This window comes from Ovis aries, chromosome 13 (genome assembly GCF_016772045.2).
Source record: "Ovis aries strain OAR_USU_Benz2616 breed Rambouillet chromosome 13, ARS-UI_Ramb_v3.0, whole genome shotgun sequence".
Taxonomy (NCBI): Eukaryota; Metazoa; Chordata; class Mammalia; order Artiodactyla; family Bovidae; genus Ovis; species Ovis aries.
The window spans coordinates 38,535,983-38,556,291 of NC_056066.1; the positions used below are offsets into that span (position 1 = coordinate 38,535,983).

Consider the following 20,309-nt stretch of genomic DNA (forward strand, 5'->3'; position numbering starts at 1 on the left):
AGCCAGCTTGAACATCTGGAAGTTCACGGTTCATGTATTGCTGAAGCCTGGCTTGGAGAATTTTGAGCATTACTTTACTAGCGTGTGAGATGAGTGCAATTGTGTGCTAGTTTGAGCATTCTTTGGTATTGCCTTTCTTTGGGATTGGAATGAAAACTGACCTTTTCCTGTCCTGTGGCCACTGCTGAGTTTTCCAAATTTGCTGGCATATTGAGTGCAGCACTTTCACAGCATCATCTTTCAGGATTTGAAATAGCTCAACTGTAATTCCATCACCTCCGCTAGATTTGTTCATAGTGATGCTTCCTAAGGCCCACTTGACTTCGCATTTCAGGCTGTCTTGCTCTAGGTGAGTGATCACACCATCGTGTCTGGCTCATGAAGATCTTTTTTGTATCGTTCTGTGTATTCTTGCCACCTCTTCGTAATATCTTCTGCTTCTGTTAGGTCTGTGCCATTTCTGTCCTTCATTGAGCCTATCTTTGCATGAAATGTTCCCTTGGCATCTTTAATTTTCTTGAACAGATCTCTTGCTCATACTGTAATGTATGCTTTGTGTATACTTACATGTAAGCCTTATATCTAATTTTGTGTTTCTAAACTTTTCTGTTTAAAAGAGGAACCTCCACATTACATAAACTTCACCTATGACCGAGGATGAGATGGCTGGATGGCATCACGGACTCAATGGATGTGAGTCTGAGTGAACTCTGGGGGATGGTGATGGACAGGGAGGCCTGGTGTGCTGCGATTCATGGGGTCACAAAGAGTCGGACACGACTGAGCGACTGAACTGAACTGAACTGAACTGAACAGCTCTCACAAAACCTGGATCCACCCCTGATTTTTATGTATCAAGAAACATAAATCTGAGGAAGAAAATAATGATTTAGTAATAGAGCAATCATAAAGATTTAATATAAACAATAATAAAGATTTAATAATCAGTTCAGTTCAGTCAACTCAGTCATGTACAGCTCTTTGCAATCCCCGGACTGCCACACGCCTGTCCTCCCTTTCCATTGCCAACTCCTGAAGTTTACTCAAACTCATGTCCATTGAGTCGGTGATGCCATCCAACCATCTCATCCTCTGTTGACCCCTTCTCTTCCTGCCTTTGATCTTTTGCAGCATCAGGGTCTTTTCAAATGAGTCAGCTCTTCACATCAGGTGGCCAAAGTTTTGGAGTTTCAGCTTCAGCATCAGTCCTTCCAGTGAATATTCAGGACTGATTTCCTTTAGGATGGACTGGTTGGATCTCCTTGCTGTCCGAGGGATTTATGTATCAAGAAACATAAATTTGAGGAAGAAAGTAAAGATATAGTAATAGAGCAATCATAAAGATTTAATAAGAGCAATAATAAAGATTTAATAATAGGGCAATAATAAAGAATAAAATAGAGCAAAACATTTCAATTTTACTAAAGTATATGATTATTGATACTGTTATGTTCTATGAGAACTATTTTATTGAGGACAGTGTGATTGAATATTTTAAAATCATTTTTGAAGATACTAGTTTCATAGTTTGAGATACAGCCAATTGAAAGTCAGTTTATTTTAATTAAAGGTTCAGTTTAGTATTGACTTTATGGGCTGTCCTAACTTAAATAGATAAGTCACTAAGATACACAGATCCAAATGGGGAAAAACATCATAAGCCTTACCTACTAAATCAAGACATTAATTTTTCCATCTCATCTACCAATTATGCAAAGACTTCTTGTTCACAACTTCTCACTTTTTCTGGTTTCAATCAGTTAATCATGCTACTTTTCAGAAGGTGTTGAATTTACATATTTTTAACAAATGGATTCAAAACTCATTGAAACGCTTTGTGTGTGGAATGTTTTTAATCAGGTAACATAATTCTGCATCTTCGTTTTAAGGTAGAAAATATGATTGTTTTAGATGCTGCTGATTTCTATCATTTCTGGAAGGCAACACAGTTTCTTGATATTTGTTTTCAAAATGTTCTATCCTTAGAAAAGATTTCTCTAGGAAAGTAGGTACTTTTTCACCTGATGGTTAAAATGCCGCCTTGAAGGGTGTGTGTGTGTGTTTTCTGAAAATATCTAGCAAATGCATATTTAGCTGTTGGCTACAGTCGTCTCAGAAAAGGTCGGCATATTTGTAGCTGTTGTCTTTTTATAAGAGAAATGCATAATTCATCTTTAAGTTCAACAGTTTCAAAGAGTTCTTTGCCAAATGATAATGAACATCCAGATTGTATAAAAAGATTTCATGATCATGCCCCCATCTCGTTTCAAAATAGTATAAAAGTTTTACTGTCTCAAACAATATCTGTAAGTCTGCTTCTCTGAGTGTATCTAAAGGGCACTTTGCTTGATGCTCTGAGAGCAAGACCGTCGCCTGCCACCTGCAGAAGCTGATAGTGCCCTTCTATTATGTTAATTATGGGACATGCTGGCACCTGGGCTCAGTGGGGGTGCTACTGTCAGCCAGCATTTATAAATATTAAATATGCATTTTTCTTATTTTTAAATTGGCATGTAATACAGTTGTGGGGGTTCTCATCTTTTCTTCCCACTCTTTAATAAGTCATGCAGCCCATCCTCCTGGGGTATACGACTCTACCCTATATTTTGTAAAATCCAAGCTCAAGGACTTTAGTGGAGGGATTATTCAAACCTTTCAGTTTTCAGATGCAGCAACTGAGCTAAAGTGATTTCACTTTTCCAAGAGCCCACAGCTAGGAACAGATCTGGCCACAGATGCCCAAGGTAGTGAATCCTGTGACCAGAAGTCCAGCTCCTGGGGTCCTTGAAATGTATCTGTTTGCTTTAGTTAGTAGGGAAGTGGGGAAGAAGGGAGCTGTTTTGAAAAGAGGAAGCTTTGAAACCCAGCTGCCTAGACCTGATCTTCTTTTTCAAGCAGGTATGGAGGAAGTGGGGCTTCCGAGGTGGTGCTAGTGGTAAAGAACCTGCCTGCCAGTGCAGGAGACATGGGAGACGTGGGTTGGATCCCTGGGTCGGGAAGAGCCCCTGGAGGAGGGCATGGCTACCCACTCCAATATCCTTGCCTGGAGAATCCTAGGGACACAGGAGCCTGGTGGATGATAGGTTCGTAGGTTTGCAAAGAGTCGGGCATGACTGAAGTGACTTAGCATGCATGCGTGCGTGGAGGAAGTGTCTCAGGGCGGCCAGCTTGCATCTTGGATGCCAGAGCACGTCTCCTGCAGGGGCTTGTGCTCAATGAGGGGGTCCTTCTCGATCCCTGGGGACTTAGAGGTGGAGAGATCATGCCGAGTGCTGTCCTGGGAACTGGAAGGTGCTCAGCCGTCCCTGTCTGTGAACAAATGGGAAGAGAAAGACTCAACCCAGCAGCAGGCTGCAGAGCCAACCAGACCTGAGTGTACACACGAATCACCTGTTTAAACTCAGAGCCTCCCTGGAGGTCTAATTCCACATCTCTAACAAGCTCCCAGGGGATGCTGAGGTGGCTGGTTCAGGGACCACACATTGGGTTTTGTCCAGGAACCTCAAACACTTGGACTCTTTTTTAGGTTTGCCACTAAAATTCCCAGGTCTGTCATTTAAATTTAGCCCTGTATCAATGGGCATGACCCACAAAGGGTGATGTAGAATCACTGGGGGTCTTTCCTGGGGATGCTGTGATGACTCCCCAGTCCTACCAGGTCGGGCTTTGAGTGAAGCTCTGTGACAGTGTGGTTGTTGGGAGGGTGTGTGGGCTGGGCTGCGAGGGGTTGGAGTCAGGAGGGAAGGGGAGACACTACAGCCATCAGGACTTTGTGGGGAGAGATGGCTGGACCTGCCCATTCCCCTCCTGTGGGTGGATTTGCACGGGGAGTGGTCACAGGACCAGCCTCTTTGGATGCAGGACTTGACTGGACAGCACACTTCTGACCGCCCAGCCCAGAGCCCTGGCATCTTGTGCCTGTTCTCCATCGTGGCCCCAGCAGCACTGGGCAGGGGCCCTCTGCCCACACCCTACAGCCTCCCTCTGCATCTTACGTTTGGAACCATTGTCTTTTGGCTAGTAACACTTGAAGCTGTTTACTGGGGCCTGGGCTCAGCAGCCCAGCCTCCTCTGTGCCCTGTGCGGAGCCCGGTTCTGCTCGATCTAGTGCTGTGTTTCTTATAAGCCCCGGGAGATGCTATCGCCACTGCTGGCTGAGCGCTGTGTGTGGGAGCCCTGCAGAGGATAGGCATCGGTGGAAGGGCCCACGTCCCTGGGGCAGGTGGCCAGGGGTTGCTGTCCCCTCTTCCCATCAGTTGTTCAGTTGCTCAGTCATGTCCAACTTTTGCGACCCCATGGACTGTAGCATGCCAAGCTCCCCTGTCCTTCACCATCTCCTGACGCTTGCTCAAACTCATGTCCATTGAGTCAGTGATACCATATCCATCTCATCCTCTGTCATTCCCTTTTCCTCCTGCCTTCAATCTTTCCCAGCATCAGGGTCTTTTCTAATGAGTCAGCTCTTTCCATCAGGTGGCCAAAGTATTGGAGTTTTGGCATCACTCCTTCCAATGAATATTCAGGATTTATTTCCTTTAGGATTAACTGGTTTGATCTCCTTGCTTTCCAAGTGACTCTCAAGAGTCTTCTCCAACAGGCCTGTTCAAAAGCATCAATTCTTCTGTGCTCAGCCTTCTTTCCTATCAGAAGGACCAAGAAACCTCAACTTTCCATGGGGTTTCTCTGTTGAAATGGGGGTGCGGTGCCTTGATACTGGAATTCGTTTCAAGTGCAGCCTGGCTTGTGATCACCATCGTGCAACCAGGGCACAGGAGATGGGCGCCCGCTGGACAGGGCACCTGGACACTAGAGAGAGGAGAGGTTTAAATGGAGGTCGTGGCCTTCTCTGTCTTTCTGGAAGCTTTGAGGCCATGGAGGGGCCAACGTCCAGGCCATAAAGCCTCCGGTTTCTTCCTTTCCTGGTGGGTATGGTGGGCTCTTAGCTCTCCACAGTCAGTTCTCCTTTCCGAGGACCAAGAGCCCTGCAGAGCCATGCTTGTCTTCCAGCTGCAGAAGTTGGTGTGAAGATCCTCATGCAGAGGCCAGCCCCGCCCCCACCCCACCCCCATTCAACCACAGAGGGTGAGGACCACAGTGGGTGGATGGGGAGCAGGAAGGGGGCTGCTAGGAGAGGGTGCAGGGGAGTCTGCAGAAGGCGGTCCTGGGGCTGCAGGCTGATGCAAACCCGCCTTTGACCCCGGGGTGAAGACCCGGGGCGCCCAGAGTGGAGACAGCTGTGTAAACCGCAGGGTGGGGTATTTATAGCTCAGCAGGGCCAGCCCTGTGGCCATGGGCTCCGTCTCTTGTTCTGTTCACCGAGTTTCCTGGACACGCTGTCCTCAGGGTCGCATGAGGCTCTCTGCAAGACTCCATGTCTTCACTCGCTGTCCGGAGCCTTCTGGGTATTTCTCTCCATCCCTGTTTTCAAGAAGAAATGCTGTGTCCTGGTTCTGGGGCAGGGGAGAGTTAATACGTTCCATCAGGGGGGCCTGCTGACCCCCAGAGGCCACTTCCCTGGGCTCCTGAGCCCCGGGCTGAGGTGGGACACGCACGCCTGGCCTTTGGAGTTGAATCTGGGTTGGGGTCCCAGCTGGCTGCTTTATCCCACCAGTGAAAGGGGTGAAGCCCCAGGGAGGGTGTGAAGGGAGAAAGGGCAGGATGGTGGTCGGGCACATGGGCAGGAGGCTGGGGGATGGTTCTCATGCTGCTTCAGCAAACCCTCATCTGAAAGGGGTCCTCCCCTCCTGGGAGCAGGGGTGGCGGTAGCCCTACCTCTCTGCCGCTTAGGGCCCTATTTGGGAAGAGGAAAAGTGTGGTATTTATTTAGTCTTAGGGTGAAGCTGAGGGGTCTGGGGCACCCGAGGAAACCCATTCTTTGGGGGTCAGGACTCCTTGGGCTTTCCAGGCCCTGGTCACAGAGGGGAGGAAGGGGAGGAGAAGAGAGAGAGAGACCGAGAGTACACAGCTCGTAATGGAAACTTGGCTTCCAGCCCCATGCTCCTTTGTTAACGCCTGTGCTTGAGTCTCGAGTCAGGAACCCCTTTCCTCCGGCAGGTACGCTGAGCTAGCTCCACGGCCCACTCCTGTCCCGCTGCTCTGAGCTGGTGACACAGGACATGTGAGCCTGCTGCCTCCCTCTTCACCCTCCCCCACTCCTGTCCTTGATTAATTAGGTCAACTCGTAACTTCCAGGGCCTGGCAGGAACACGGTGGAGGGGGGCCAAGGGGTTTTGTTGACGTTGCTCAAGCGTAGCTTCATGGAGCAGCAGCCCCTGCAGAGCGGAGAAGTCCAGGGAAGCCAGGGGTGCGGAGGGGAGAGAAACGGGCACCTCCCCAAAGCCCTCCACCTTCCCCGCTGGCCACCTGCCCCTGCTCCCTGAATCTGAGACTATAACCCTCCATGTCGTGACCAAGAGACTGGCTGAGTCTCTGAGAAATCCACATTGAGCTGAGCATCCTACATCCAGTGGGGTTCAGGACCGTTTTCTTTTATGTGTGTGATGCTTTCTTTCCAGTGATGCTCCTGCCTCATCACTGGTCCTAAGAGTTTCTGGGGGAAGGAGACCCCATGAGATGGTGTCACCTGTTATAAGGTGCAGGCTGCATCATGCTTCTGTCTTGCCGTAGCTGAGTAACACGGCCAGATGGATTTCGTCCTCTCCAGGGTTCTACCAAGAAGGTGGCCTTTGGAGATCCCCAGACCTGGGTTCAGATCCCTGTTTTGTTCCTCTTTGCTTGCTCTGTGGGCAAGTCTTTTAACCTCTTTGTGTTTAGATTTCCTTATTTGCAATCGGAGTTAACAGTTCTAAAAGAAGGCTGTTGAGATGAAACATAGCGAAGAATGGAAAGTTGTTTGCACAAAATAGACACTCAATAAATGGCTGTTGTGAGGACTATTAGCTGGTGGTAGATGTGGCCATGGGTTGGCTCTGAGTTTAGGCAGATCACTTCTACTCTAATTTGTTTACTCCAGAGGAAGGTTAACCTGAGAACTAACTGCCCCTTCCTACCTCTTCAGCAATTTTGTGAGGACAGAGAAAATGGGGTGTCATATTGTCACATGTGGTCCTCAGTGGGAAGTGAGTGAACACAGTGCTTTCTTTTCATCACTGTTATGTTCTCAGACACTGGTCTCTGCATCCGTGTATCAGTGGTCAGTGCTCAAATATATTTTTGTTGAGATTAAAGTTTGTAGATTTTGGAATCCAGAGGCACTGCCTTAATAGTCTCTAATTCCTGAAGCTATTGAATCATCGTGTAAAAAAATCCTCTCATTTTCTGCTACAATAGCTGGCTTTATTTTTACATCTCTTAATTGGTATCAGCTTTTCTCTCAGAATTACAGAACTATGGAAATTTGGCCTGAGAAAGAACTTTGGAAGTCACTGGAAGGGATGCTCTTGCTTCTTTGCAGAATGTTGGAGTCTTCCTGAATGTTAGGATTGCAGCTCTGCAGGACACTTTTCTTTAACCCAGATTATGAGAGCAGAGAGCCCACTCTGTTGGTCTCATGTAGGCGGAACGATGCCCCTGGCATCCTGCCTGCATCACTTGTCCTCACATCTTTGGTACAACTTTCAGCACCTGTGTCTAATTATCTAAGGCCATTTACTGGGTACCAGAGTCCATCTTGATTGGAAGTGCCAGGGAATGAGCATCCCCTGGGAATAGCCTTCATTCAACCCATGGCAAACCAAGAGCAGGTGGGTAAATACCCCAGCTCCCTCACCCTCTGGGTGTCTGAGTTGCATACCTACACTGTCCCCTAGAGCTTTCCAGAGGGGTCAACCTCTAGTTCACGCATTTTAGCTTCAGACTTGAAACACACCTCCTCTGGCTGGCTCCCCACCCTGCTCCATTGCCCTGTCCCCCGTGGGTGCTTCCTGGGATCACCGCCCCCAGGTAAACTACCTGTGCTCAAGTCTCTGTCCTCAGGGGCTGCTTCTCTGGAAACCCAGCCTGAGACGAACGAGGTGTCTTACTTCACATTCTGAGATTGTTTAGGATAATATGGTATTTTAAGTCTGCTTATTGAATGTTGAGGCCACTGACCTTTTTCCTTTTTTATGAATTTTTGCAATATTTTTTCTCTGCTTGTCACTATTCTTAATCCTAAGAATTAACTATTCAGGTAAACCAGACTGTACAAGTGTCTTGCTTTGACCTTGAAATATCTTTAGGATTGTCTTCACAATTATGGTTAAACTGATATATCTGGTCACCATGTAGGTATTTTGTATTTTAGTCTTAAGTTATGGTTTATTCTAGTTGGGCTGCATATGCTAGTTTTTTTTTTTTTTTTTTGCTTCTCTGTGTAGCACGTAGGATCTTAGTTCTCCAACCAGGGGTTGAACCCACAGCCCCTGCCTTAGAAACACAGAGTCGAGAGAGAGAGAGAGAAAGAGAGAGAGAGAATAAACATAGGGGCTCTTCTGGCTAACATGTAAAGTTGTAATTAGCTGCTTGATAAATTTACACATGGGAGCAGGTTCCAGTTGACTGAGGAAGACCTCAGTGCATGAGCTGCAGGCTTATATGTGTCCTATTGGCTTAGGTGAGATGCCCACATGCACTGTGATTTCCAGAAACTTCCATGAGTCTTACTGTATCCATTCACCAAGTGGGAATGGTGACTCCAACATGAACTTCCTGAGCACCTACTCTGAGCCAGCAGTGATTTGGTGTCAGAGAGACAGCAGTGAACCCAGGAGTCAGTGATCAGGCTCTGTCTTTCTTTCCAGAGCAGTGTCACGAGGTTCCAGTTACATAATGAAAGGGACATCATTTGAGAAACTAGAATTACCATGGAAATAGAGGAGAGGGTATGATGCCCTTCAACTCTTCACTGACCATTTCAGAACACTAGGTTGGTGTGACTGGGTGGGGCCCAGCCTCTGGCCTTTTGTAAAGGCCACTGGTCCCATGAATTAGGCTCTTTGCTTTTTCTTACATCCATTTTCTAACCACAGCAACTCTGGACACTCAAGAGGTAGCCAGAGCTTCATGTCATGTCTTTCTTGGGTTCCAAACCACTAGAGAGAGCCATCTGTGTGCTGTTTCCAAAATCTAAGGACTCTCTGAGGTCCTGCTCTGTTGTTATTTTACATTTGTCCTACATGATTTAAAAAAAATTTTTGTTTTACATGATTTGTCCATAGTGGTCAAGACCATTGGGAACTCTGTCTTTTTTGAAATTCTCTTTTTGCTTACCTTCTGTAACACCACTTCCCTTGCTCTTTTCTTTCTTTTCATGATCTTTTGCTGAAGGCTTTGACTCTACTTTCTCTGGAGGAATGCTGAGTTTCCCATGGTTTCTTCTTCCATTTCCTTCTCTTTAGGAAATCCCATTCATACACTTGCCATATGCTTCCCTGCTTGTTTATGGTTTTCCTGATGTTCTGGGTAGCTGAACTGTTGCCCTGTAGTGTCTGCACCCACATTATCTGGGCAGCACACCACCCTGTGGATGGTCCACGGACACTTCAGATTCAACACAACCTGAGCAGAAGGCACCACATTGTCCCCAACGTGTCCCTCTGTGTCTGTTCTTTGTCCTGACATTTCCATCTTCATGGGCGTCTCAGTTGGAGACCTCAGCCCTACTCATGCATTCAGTGATCAGCTTTCCCCTGGTTCGTGCTCTTCATCTCATGTTTGTGGAAATCTTGTTATGTGGGATTCACTAGCCTAGGCTCTAGGTATGCTGACATGGTGTCTTAGCCTGGGTGATCCAAGAAGCAGATTCTGAGCAGGAGTTCAATTGCAGGTGCTTTATTTGGGAGGTGATTCAAGGAAATACTGAATATAAATATCTTCTTTGTTTTTGTTTTGGCCTCACCACATGGCTTGTTAATCTTAGTTCCACCATCAGGAATTGAACCTGGGCCCCAGCAGTGAAAATGCAGAGTCCTAACTGCTAGACCACCAGGGAATTCCCTTCAAAGACATACAGGTTGGGGACCAGATGCTGGTGAGCAGGAGCCAGTCTAACTGACTTAGTGGACCCAACTGGGCCCTTTCTTTTTCTAAGTCCACATTCAGTGAGGTCACATTGGTAGCTTGAAATTGGACATGGTGAGAATTTAATTTACACCATGGAAATTGACCAGTGGCTACAAATCAGGACTTTTCCTACAGAGAACTGGTTGTCCAGCATTTCTCAGCATGTCACTGGGGGCACAGAATTAAGAGGGAATGCATGCATGCTTAGTCGCTTTAGTCGTGTCTGACTCTTTGCAATCCCATGGACTGTAGCCTACCAGGCTCCTCTGTCCATGGGATTCTCCTGGCAGGAACACTGGAGTGGGTTGTCATTTCTTTGTCCAGGAAGACAGGGAAGGACAACAGCTAATAAAGCCTGACTTATCAGGAAAGTCGCCCTGAAGACATCTGGAGAGTCATCCCAGTGGCGTAGACTGGAATCTGGATTAGAACACACACGTCAGTTATCCCCCCCGGAGCAGTGAGGTGCTTATACACTGCCCCCTAGCAGTCGTTGGCTGAGGGCTGCCGCTGGGGGCCTGGCAGGATCCAGCACTGGAGAAGCCCGCCTGGAATTAGAGACGGGATGCTGAGCGTGGTGGTCAGAGGTGTCAGGGCTGTCGGCGGGCCTGAGCACTGATGGCTGAGGGCGCTGGGCACCCAGTGTGGGCAAGGGTCACACCAGCTGTTAGTGATGTGTGGCTGTGGTCTCTTTCTCCCTAGACCTGAACTTCATGGACTTCATCGGGCAAGAGACACAGTGGACCGTGGGGAGGAAGTTAATGCAGGTGAATGACTCGCTGACTTCAGAAGATGCAGGACCGCGGAGCAGCAAGAACTGCACTGAACCAGGTAAGATGACGGGCGCCCTGGGGCCTTTATCCTGGGGACGGGGCTACTGGCAGGAAGGGCCGGATCTGCGGTTTTCCTCTGAGTTCTGATCCAGAGAGACTCTGAGAACATTTAGGGGCAGGTGTCTAAGAAATGCAAAGGCAAGATCCCAGGGGGACAATTCAGGTGTGTTTCCACCTCTGTGTTTGTTCCCTTGGGCGGTGGGGGAGAAGGTGAGTCAAAGTCCTGGTCTAAAATATGGATGCTGGTGCCATCCCAAGGGGCATCAAGCCAGGAGCAGGTGGGTGAGGATGTCCTGTGGTCATCTTCACTTTGATGCCTGGAGTCCTCTCTGCCTGATTTTTAAGCGAGAGCCTTGTTTCTGTCACAGTAAAGGTACAGGTGTTGAACCAGACCCTCACCTCTGATGTTGAGCTTGGAAGAAATGGATGTTCATGTGTCAGCAGTTATATTTGATAGAATAAATAGAATGTGCCTTTCCTCAGAACTTTTTACCTCTAATGTTTTTGAACTTTCAAGAGAAAACTAACAGAAGGGGATCAAAGGGACTTGAACTCAGTTCAGCCAGACTTTGGCCAAGGCAGGTGGCCTCTGGACAGATGAAGTCTGCTTGTTTAGACCAGGCGGAGCCACCCTGTCTGAAAAGGGCCAGAGAGCAAATACGTTAGGCTTTGAAGACCTGATACTGTGTCTATAGTATATGTTTATTATTTAATTTTATTTTTAATTAGAGGCCAATTACTTTACAATACTATGATGGTTTCTGCCACACATCCACACGGATTGGCCATAGGTGTGCATGTGTCCCCTTCCTCCTGAACCTCCCTCCCCATCCTGCCTCCCCAGACTGCCGCAGAGCAGCAGTGAAACATGTACATTGCTGTCTGTAAAATGGAGAGCCAGGGGGGTTTGCTGTATGCTGCAGGGAACCCAAAGCCGGTGCTCTGTCTATAAGACATTTTAAAAGATTTTTATAATCTTTATAATCTTTAAAAATTAAAAAAAAAAAAACATTTTAGCTCATGGGATGGTCTGGCCTTGTGGCCATGTTGTCAGCCCTGACATGGAGTTCTCAGATGTCTTGTGGGCGGGGCGAAGGTGGTTCTTCCTTCCTTATGTGGTGGAGTCTTGGGCCTCAAGTGTGCCCCCTTTAAGGGCCTGGGAGCTCACCCACCCAGTTATCTAACATGCAAACGCTGGCCTCATTTTAAGCATCAGCCTAGATGGACATATACAGTCTTCACTGCCGCCCAAAGAACCTTAGCCCTCAAGTTACAGAAGGTGAAATTGTGTGTCTGTACTTTTCTTGGGAAGGTGGATAGAGGTTCCCTTTGCAATGGCTGAAAAGAACTAAAAATAGATTACCTTTCCCTGCCAAAAACAGCCTACAACCTGACATAATCTATATTCCTTAAGCTGGAGAATTCAAGGGTCCCTGTGGCTGTTATGTAGCACTCTGAAAGAATACCCTTCACTGAAGCACGTGGGGGCTGCGTGAGCTACAAGTGAAAGCCGGGTTGAAGGTTTATGTGCCATTATCATGTGGACAGAGCTGCATGTCTCCTGGGAGGTGGGCTTCTGTGGGGGCCTGGCCCAAGGGGCGTGGCAGGGATGCTTCGGGTGCTGGTAACCCTGTTTGCCGATCGGGTCTTACAGTCAAAGGTATGTCAGCATCTGTTTGCAATGAGAATGTGGGCAGTGACTGGGACATCAGGAGACAGGAGATTCAGTTCTAGGAGCCCAGCCTTGCCACGGGCACACCTTTGGATGCGAGAGAATGGCGTCAGACAAAGTACAGAGCCCTGCTCTGGGACTGGGGTCTGGCTCTGTGCAGGGCCAAGTGATGGAAGCTTCTGTTCCCTGGAGTTGGGACTGTGTGTCCGGGGAGATGGTGCTGGCTTTCTGTGAGTGGCATTGCTGACTGTTTCAAAAAATGTGTTTTTTCAGAGTGACAGGTGTAAAAGAATAAGGTGCGTGAAATGCCATCATGAGACAGGAATGACTCAGCTCACAGGCCGAACAGAAGATGTCCAGCTAAGAAGAGCTGAAGCCAGCACCTGTTGGTGTTGGCAAGAAAGTGGGGGTGCAGGGAAGGAGGAGAGGAGAGATTCCGAGGGGCAACAATGATGGGGGATGGCAACAAATAAGAGCTCCCCGTCCTGCAGCTCCAGTGCAGGCTGGGAAGCAGCCTTCTGGACCGGCCTCCTTCCTGTCCACGATGGTGTCACAGAGCAGGGCACTCACGGCTCCCAGGGATGGTGTCAGGGCTCCCTCTGTGCCCAGCACTGAGTGTCCACATGGGGACTTGAGCGTGGGGGCAGCCGGTGTGGCCAAGGGAAGCACAGTATCAGGGTCAGAGGTGGGAGTTAACTTGGCTCTTGGTGTGAAGTGTGCTTGGTGCCCTCTGATGTCACCAGGATTCTCAGGCTGTGTCCTCAGAACCCCTGGCTGGAGATGCCATTGGAATGAAATTGACCGGGAGGCTGGCGATGGGTTGACCTGTGTTCTGGTTGTGGAAACAGTTGGGGGATGGGGCTGGCTTGCTTCCTCACTTGGGAAGCAGACCTAGTTTAACCCTCTGTCCCTTCCATTGCATGAGTGCAGAGTAGGAACTCACAAACTCTTCCACCCCTAAGACACCAGGTCCAGTTCCCCTTAGTAAGTCCCTGCTTTGTGTTCCTGAAATTCCTACTGCACTCCCCATCCTTTTATCCCTCTTCCATCCATGTTCCTCCCTCCCCCTCTCCCTTCCCTGCTCCCTCTCTATGATAACCAGGAGGCCAGAGCACAGTCCAGGGGACAGCCAGGATCCCTGGCCCATTGGACAGTGGCTGTGCTATCTTTGTGGGTGTGGCGAGCTTGATATGGCTCACTTTTCATAGGACAGCTGCCACTTTAAAGACATGTAAGGGACTTCCCTGGTGGCATAGTGGGTAAGATTCCACCTGCTGATGCAGGGGACCCAGGTTTGACCCCTGGTCAGGGAAGATCCCGCATGCCGTGGAGCAACCTGTGAGCTGCCACTGCTGAGCCCACCCGCCTAGAGCCTGTGCTCCGCAACAGAAGAAGCCCCCACAATGAGTAGCCCAAGCATGGCAGCAAAGAGTAGCCCCTGCTCACTGCAACTAGAGGAAGCCCATGAGGCAATGAAGACTCAGTGCAGTCATAAATAAATTAATAACATTAAAAAAGACATCTAAGATTTTTTTTTTCCTCTTAAATGGCATTCTTCTCTGCCCCTTCGAAGACCTGGTTTTGGTGAAAATTTGTAATTTTTTCCTCCAGATCTGTATGAAAAAGACTGAGGTCCAAGCTCTAATTTTTCTGTCATCATTCCAGCCCTCTGAGAATTTTTGAAGTTGTTTTCTTAGCCTGACATTGCCAATCTCATCTCGAGCCCGGAAACATTGTCTTTTGGCAAATAACACTTGAAACTGTTTACTCAGATGAACTATTATGAGAAATTTAACTTTGAATGAATTCGATCCATGGAAAATTAAGTCAGCTAAATGTAATACTGAGGGTGGTAGACAACTGTAGCAGAGAGGGATTCTTGGGAATGTGTGTTGGTACACTTTGCAGAATTTTATTCTACATTTGCAGTCTGCCTCCAGAAAAAAAAAATCTATCATCTTTTGGTTTTTTAGTTCTTTGATATTTTAAGGAAATGAGCTTTTCCTCAGAGTGCCTCTTTCAAAGAAACTTGGGAAGAAGGAAGCTATTTAAAATGAAAGCCTTTGGTGTGGGCATCACTCTGAGATGACTGCATTTCCCCTTTTAAAAAAAATTTATTGGAATATGGTTGATTTGCTATGTTGTGTTAGTTTCAGGTGTACAGCAAAGTGGTTCAGTTACATATACGTATATACATCCCTTTTCAGATTCTTTCCTCACGTAGTTGTCACAGAATATTGAGTAGTTCCCTGTGCTGTACAGTAGGACCTTGTGGGTTATCTGTCTTATAATAAGGGCCGATATGTTCATCCCAAGCTCCTGATTTATCCCTTCCCCTGCATTTTTCTGTTGATAGCTGTAAGTTTGCTTTTGACATCTGAAGGTCTGTTTCTGTTTCCATTTTCTTCTGATAAAGGGCTCAGCTCCCTCTCTCTGCCTGACTTGTTAGGTCTGAGGTCTCTGGGCGCAAGGAAGCCACCTTGAGCCTTTGCTTCAGGACAGAGGCTGGCAGGCACTGACCCCATGGGGCTATGCCAGAGGCGTTACTGGATCAGGTGGCTGTTTACTGGAATGGCCAGAAACCACAGAGTCCAAGAGTCAAATCTGAACTGTCCTGGAGGAGGGAAGTCAGGTCAGGATGGGAGAAGCAGTTCAGTGGGAAGTCCAAAGGTAGGTGTGGACCATGAACAGAACCTGGGGGCCAGGCTCAGATGCACAAGCAAGTGAAGGCTGGTTCAGCTGCAGGTCGTGTACGCACGGAGGGTTGGGATCCTCGTTTTTGAGTTTAAACCATAACATCAGGGTCAGCTGGTTTAATACCACAAGACTGGATATGACCAATCTACAAAGCACGAAAGGTCCAAATCTCTCACCATTTACATAAAGAAAAAAATGAATGACTTGCCTGAGGTCACGGGGCTTTTCCAGAAGCAGAGCAGGGCCCCTAGCTGTCCTACATGGATAATCAATGCATATCGATAATTATCTAGAAAATCTGCCACTTGCATCATTTAGAAGAACATGGTCCTGTAGAAATGTAATGCAAGCTACAGGTGTAATTTTGAGATTCCTAGTAGCTACATTAAAACCATAAAAGGAAACAGATGAAGTTAATTTAATACTATAGTTTCTTTAACCAAGTATTTCCATAATATGAGGAATGACAATTGTCAATCGCCTTAATGTTTTATCCCTGAGTTTGAACCCAGGAAACAACTAAGATTATTTTTAAAAGTCTTAAAATGTATACTTCATTGGACTAGCTCGTATAACAATTCTCTAACTTCTCTCTGCAGTTGTAATTTTCATAATGATTTAAACAATAGCTGTGGACATTCTTAAGTGGAACACCTTGGAAACCCATTGTGATCTGCTCTTCAATTTTAATCAAGTTCTTTACTGAATTAGGGCAACAGTAGCGGCTGTAACAAGTAAGTCCTTCAGACTTGGGGTTTAACACAAAAGAAGTTTCTTTCTCATGTGAAGTTCTGGTCTGTGGGTGGCCCTGTTGCTAGAGGTGGTCTGTGGATTCTGAAATTTCCATTTTGAGGCTTCACTGTTCTCACGCTTGGTTTCCAATGTCACTGTGCTTCTCTGCTTGAAGGGGAAAGAACAGAGGGGTTGTTCATAGCTGGGGTTTATGGACCAGACCCTCCCTCCTGCTCACATTCTGCTGGTCAGGGCTCAGGCAAGACCACTTCTAACTGCAAGAGAGACTTCTCCCATTCCCCTGGAAGAAGAGAAAGCAGGTTCCCCCCCAAACTGGTTTCTTATTAAAAAAAGACAAATGTCTCAGTTTTCCTTTATGCTTATCTTATTTCAAAAGCAATATACTCCCTGTGGAGAAAAATCATAACCTAAACTTATGTCTTCTGAGGCTGGCTTAGCCAGTAAAGAATTTGCCTGTAATGCAGAAGACCCAGGTTTGATCCCTGGGTCAGGAAGATCCCCTGGAGAAAAGAGAGGCTACCTACTCCACAATTCTTGCCTGGAGAATTCCACAGACAGAGGAACCTGGTGGGCTAGTCTTGGGGTCGAAAATAGCCGCCTGAGTGCCTAACACAACACTACCTCTTGGTTTAACCTTCATGGTTCTCACCTGGTCAGGTGACACACTTCGATTCTCTTTTCACCTTGAGAGGGTCACAAGTCATGTAGAAATTATCCCAGGTGTGTCTGCTTGCAAATTGCATCTTTTCTTTGTAAATGCAAGGAGTGTAGGAAAAATAACGTATGTTTGAGAATGTGTTAAATCATTGGTGAAATGCGGAAAGAGCTTGGGTTTCAGAGTAAATCCTAAGTCTCTGTTCTGTCACTTTCAACCTATGTGATGCCAGGTGAGTTTCCTGAATTCTTTGACTCTCTTTTCTGCCATCTGTAAAATGCATATTTAGATGCTCACATCATGAAGTTAGCTAAGCTTCACAAAACAGCAAGAGTATAGGATGGTTGGATGGCATCATCAACTCAATGGACACGAGTTTGAGCAGGTTCTGGAAGATAAAGACAGACAGGGAAACCTGGCATGTTGCAGTCCATGGAGGTGCAGAGTTGGACACCTCCGACTGTTGTTTAGTGACTGAACAACAATAAATGGTGGCTGTGTTATCTTTGTCACCAGAAGGATCCTTAGTGATCTTAAGAGAAGAATCAATGCTGATTCTCTAAAAATGCTTGAGGGACTTCCTTGGTGGTCCAACCATTAAGACTTCTCGCTTCCACTACGAGAGGTGTGGATTTGATCCCTGGTTGGGGAACTAAGATCCTGCGTGCCATATGGTGAGGCCAAAAAGTAAAAAAAAAATCAATCATAAAAATAAATAAAAAATGAAAATGCTCGAAAACCCCCTGGTCTGGACTAACCCCTTATTCCAGAGTGTCCTGTCAGTAACTCTGACCTTGCCCTCCTAATCCCTTTCCCCTCAGCAGCCAGGCTGACCCAGAGCAGCCGAGGGCAGGATCTCAGGGTGCTGACTGCCTCTCCCTTCCACCCTCTGACCCTGACTGGGATGCTCTCAGGCCTGGGACGGCCTCTGGGAGCTTTGGTAGGATGTAGCCTGGGGAGGGCCTGACCTCTTTCCCCAGAGTCTCCGTGGCCTCAGACTTTTTAAACAAGCTCCCAGGACACAGCCAGTGGTGTGGCTGAGGGCTGGGGGAAAGCATGTCAGAGTTGACCTGCTTATTGTGGCTCCCACCAAACAGCGCACACTCGAGAATCTGGGCAGTAAGCCTGGTACTCTTTCCACCTGGGCGCTCCCCACGGCCAGTAGGCTGATGGCCACCCTCCAGTTTGCCTCCCCTGGGGTTGGCCTGGGCTGACAAGATTTCCATCTTGGACAGTAAGGTTAAATGAGTTCATGTCTGGGTTATCACACTGGCGCTTCTGTGGTTCCTGATATAGTGTGAGACCATTAGTGTGACTGAAATGTCTATCATAGAACAATAAAATCCCTGAATTAAAGATTAGCAGCCTATTTTAGAAGCTGACTCAGAATGAAGTGGACATGAGCCCAGCTCAGTGGCTTGTCCACCCCAGCCAAGGCCTTGCTCCCTAGCGCCGTGTCTACAGTGGGATGTCAGGACTCCACTGATGGGTTTGAGGACACTGAGCCGAGGAATGGAAGAGAACAGGCTGCAGCCCAGCAGGTCAGGCCACACTGGCAGGAGCATGGGACTGGGGTCTGAGTCACAAAATAGGCACTTGGAGTACCCACCCTGCCTCAGAGTCATTGTGAGAACCAGAAGAGATGGAATGTCCACGCTTTATAATTGTAAAATACTTCTGAGTGGAGTCAGGGATGTGGTCCAGGGTCCCACAGACCTAGAGAGGCATCTTGCTTTGACATCCATGGGCTGTGGGGCCCTGGGCCAGTCATTTAATCTCTCCAAGCCTCAGTTTCCTCCCCTGCAAAGTGGGGGTAATTCATGGCACAAACAGAAAGGGTTGCCATGGAGAGTCAAGGAGATAAAGTGTGTGAAGAACTTGGCACAAGAGGCTTCCCTGGTGGTCCCATGGCTAAGACTTCATGCTCCTAACGCAGGGGGCCAAGGTTCAATCTCTGGTCAGGGACCAAGACCCGACGTGCTGCAACTAAGACTTTGAATGCCACAACTTAAGATCCTGCAGGCTGCAATAAAAGATCCTGTGCACTGCACCGGTGACCTGGCACAGCCAAGGAAATACACAAATAAATATGAAAATGAAGAAGTTTAGCACAAAGCACGTATCCAGCTGTGACTTGATGCCCATTGCTGGAGCACCCACTGTGTGCTTAAGGGTCCTGCACCCAAAGCCTCCGTTATACACAGGAGGATGTGGTTTTCACTCATGCACTGGCTTGGGCATGCGGACATCTCCTCTAGGAGGAGAGTAAAGTCAGTCTGACTGTATCAATATGATAATAGCTAGGTGGAAAGTAAAAATATTCTTAATTTTCAAAGCATACGTGTTGGGCACATGAACATCCTATTAGCATCAGCCTCCACTTCCCAATGGATCTTTCTTGGGAAATGGGAATTTCACTTACGCTGCAATCTTAATTGACTCTCCTGGGAAAATCCATGAAAAGTCACTGACGATCGGGATTTAGGTCTTCACACTGCACGTCCAAGGTTGGGTGTGCTGAGTGGATGTCAGCAGATGAAGGAAGGAGAGGTAAGGGGCAGTGAGAAGTGGGAAAGAAGCTGGACTTATTCTCTGCTCAGGTCTCTCCCCATAGGTCGACTCATCCAGAAAGATGTGATCCATGTCCCAAGGGCAACTGTCCTTCCATATTCCAGAAACAAAGTTTCCCTACCATCTGCACAATTTAATCACACATAGGAGACCTATTAAGTTAAATTATAATTTGATACTGAGTTTAAAGGAAGGGAAGATGGAACACAGATGTACCCATCTCTCTGTGAGTATCTTCATTATTGACCCAGTTTGATGCAGAATATTGGCCTCTCTGCAGGAATCACTGTGTCTTTGTAGCTCACAGAAGGATGTTTCCTTTAATGGGACCCAGGACAAAGAATGTGGTGCCCAGTGGATCTGCTTAGTGGTTCCCAAGGGTGCACAGTAATGAACCTAAAATTGTCTTTTCAATACCACAATGTCATTGTTACGAGTTTGTATCTTCTCTCTCCCCATTTAGTCTCAAGACTCTTGCCTTTAGGTACCTTTTCTCCTACTCCCACATTTTATTATGAAAATTTGCAAACATGCGGAAAAATTGAGTGAATTTTACAGCAAACACCCTCAGACTCAGCATTTGAGTTCTTTAATTTGCATTTCACACTACCGGCTTTATTGTGTTTACTCACCTCTCCACCCCTGTATCTATCCATTAATCTATCTTATTCTTTTTTGGTGGAATTGGAAGTGATTTGAAGAAGTAAATACACTCTGTCTCATATAGGTTTAGCATGTGTGTCACTAGCTAGACTTTATGATCTGTTTATCCATCTTGGGTAACAAGATGTTTATCCAAATGTTGGGTAACATTTATGCACAATGAAGTTTACAAGTCTTCAGTGTACAGCCCGTAAGTGGTACCTATTACCTATGCGACTCCGTGGCCAGCTTCCGTCACAATATGGGACATACCATCATTCCAGGAAGTTTCCTCAAGTCCCTTTTCAGTAAACCCAAAGCCCAGCCCACCCCCACACAATTACTCTTCTGATTTCTATCACCATGGATTAGTTTGTACTTGTTATAGGCCCTTCTGTGCATGAATCTTACACTATATGCTCTCTGATGCAAGACTTAGTCTGTAGCACACTGCTTTTGAGATTCATCTGTGTTTCTGTGTGTA

At 47.1% G+C, this 20,309-nt stretch overlaps 1 protein-coding gene across 2 annotated transcripts in view; it reads left to right on the forward strand.

Annotated features, from left to right (window-relative positions):
• The window catches only part of SLC24A3 (solute carrier family 24 member 3), a 425,544-nt gene that overhangs the window by 61,399 nt on the left and 343,836 nt on the right, over positions 1–20,309 (forward strand). For both annotated transcript variants that reach the window (XM_027976756.2, XM_042229627.1), the window contains exon 2: positions 10,705–10,833. In XM_027976756.2, coding sequence (XP_027832557.2) covers positions 10,705–10,833 — 129 coding nt within the window. The remainder of the gene's footprint in view (positions 1–10,704; positions 10,834–20,309) is intronic.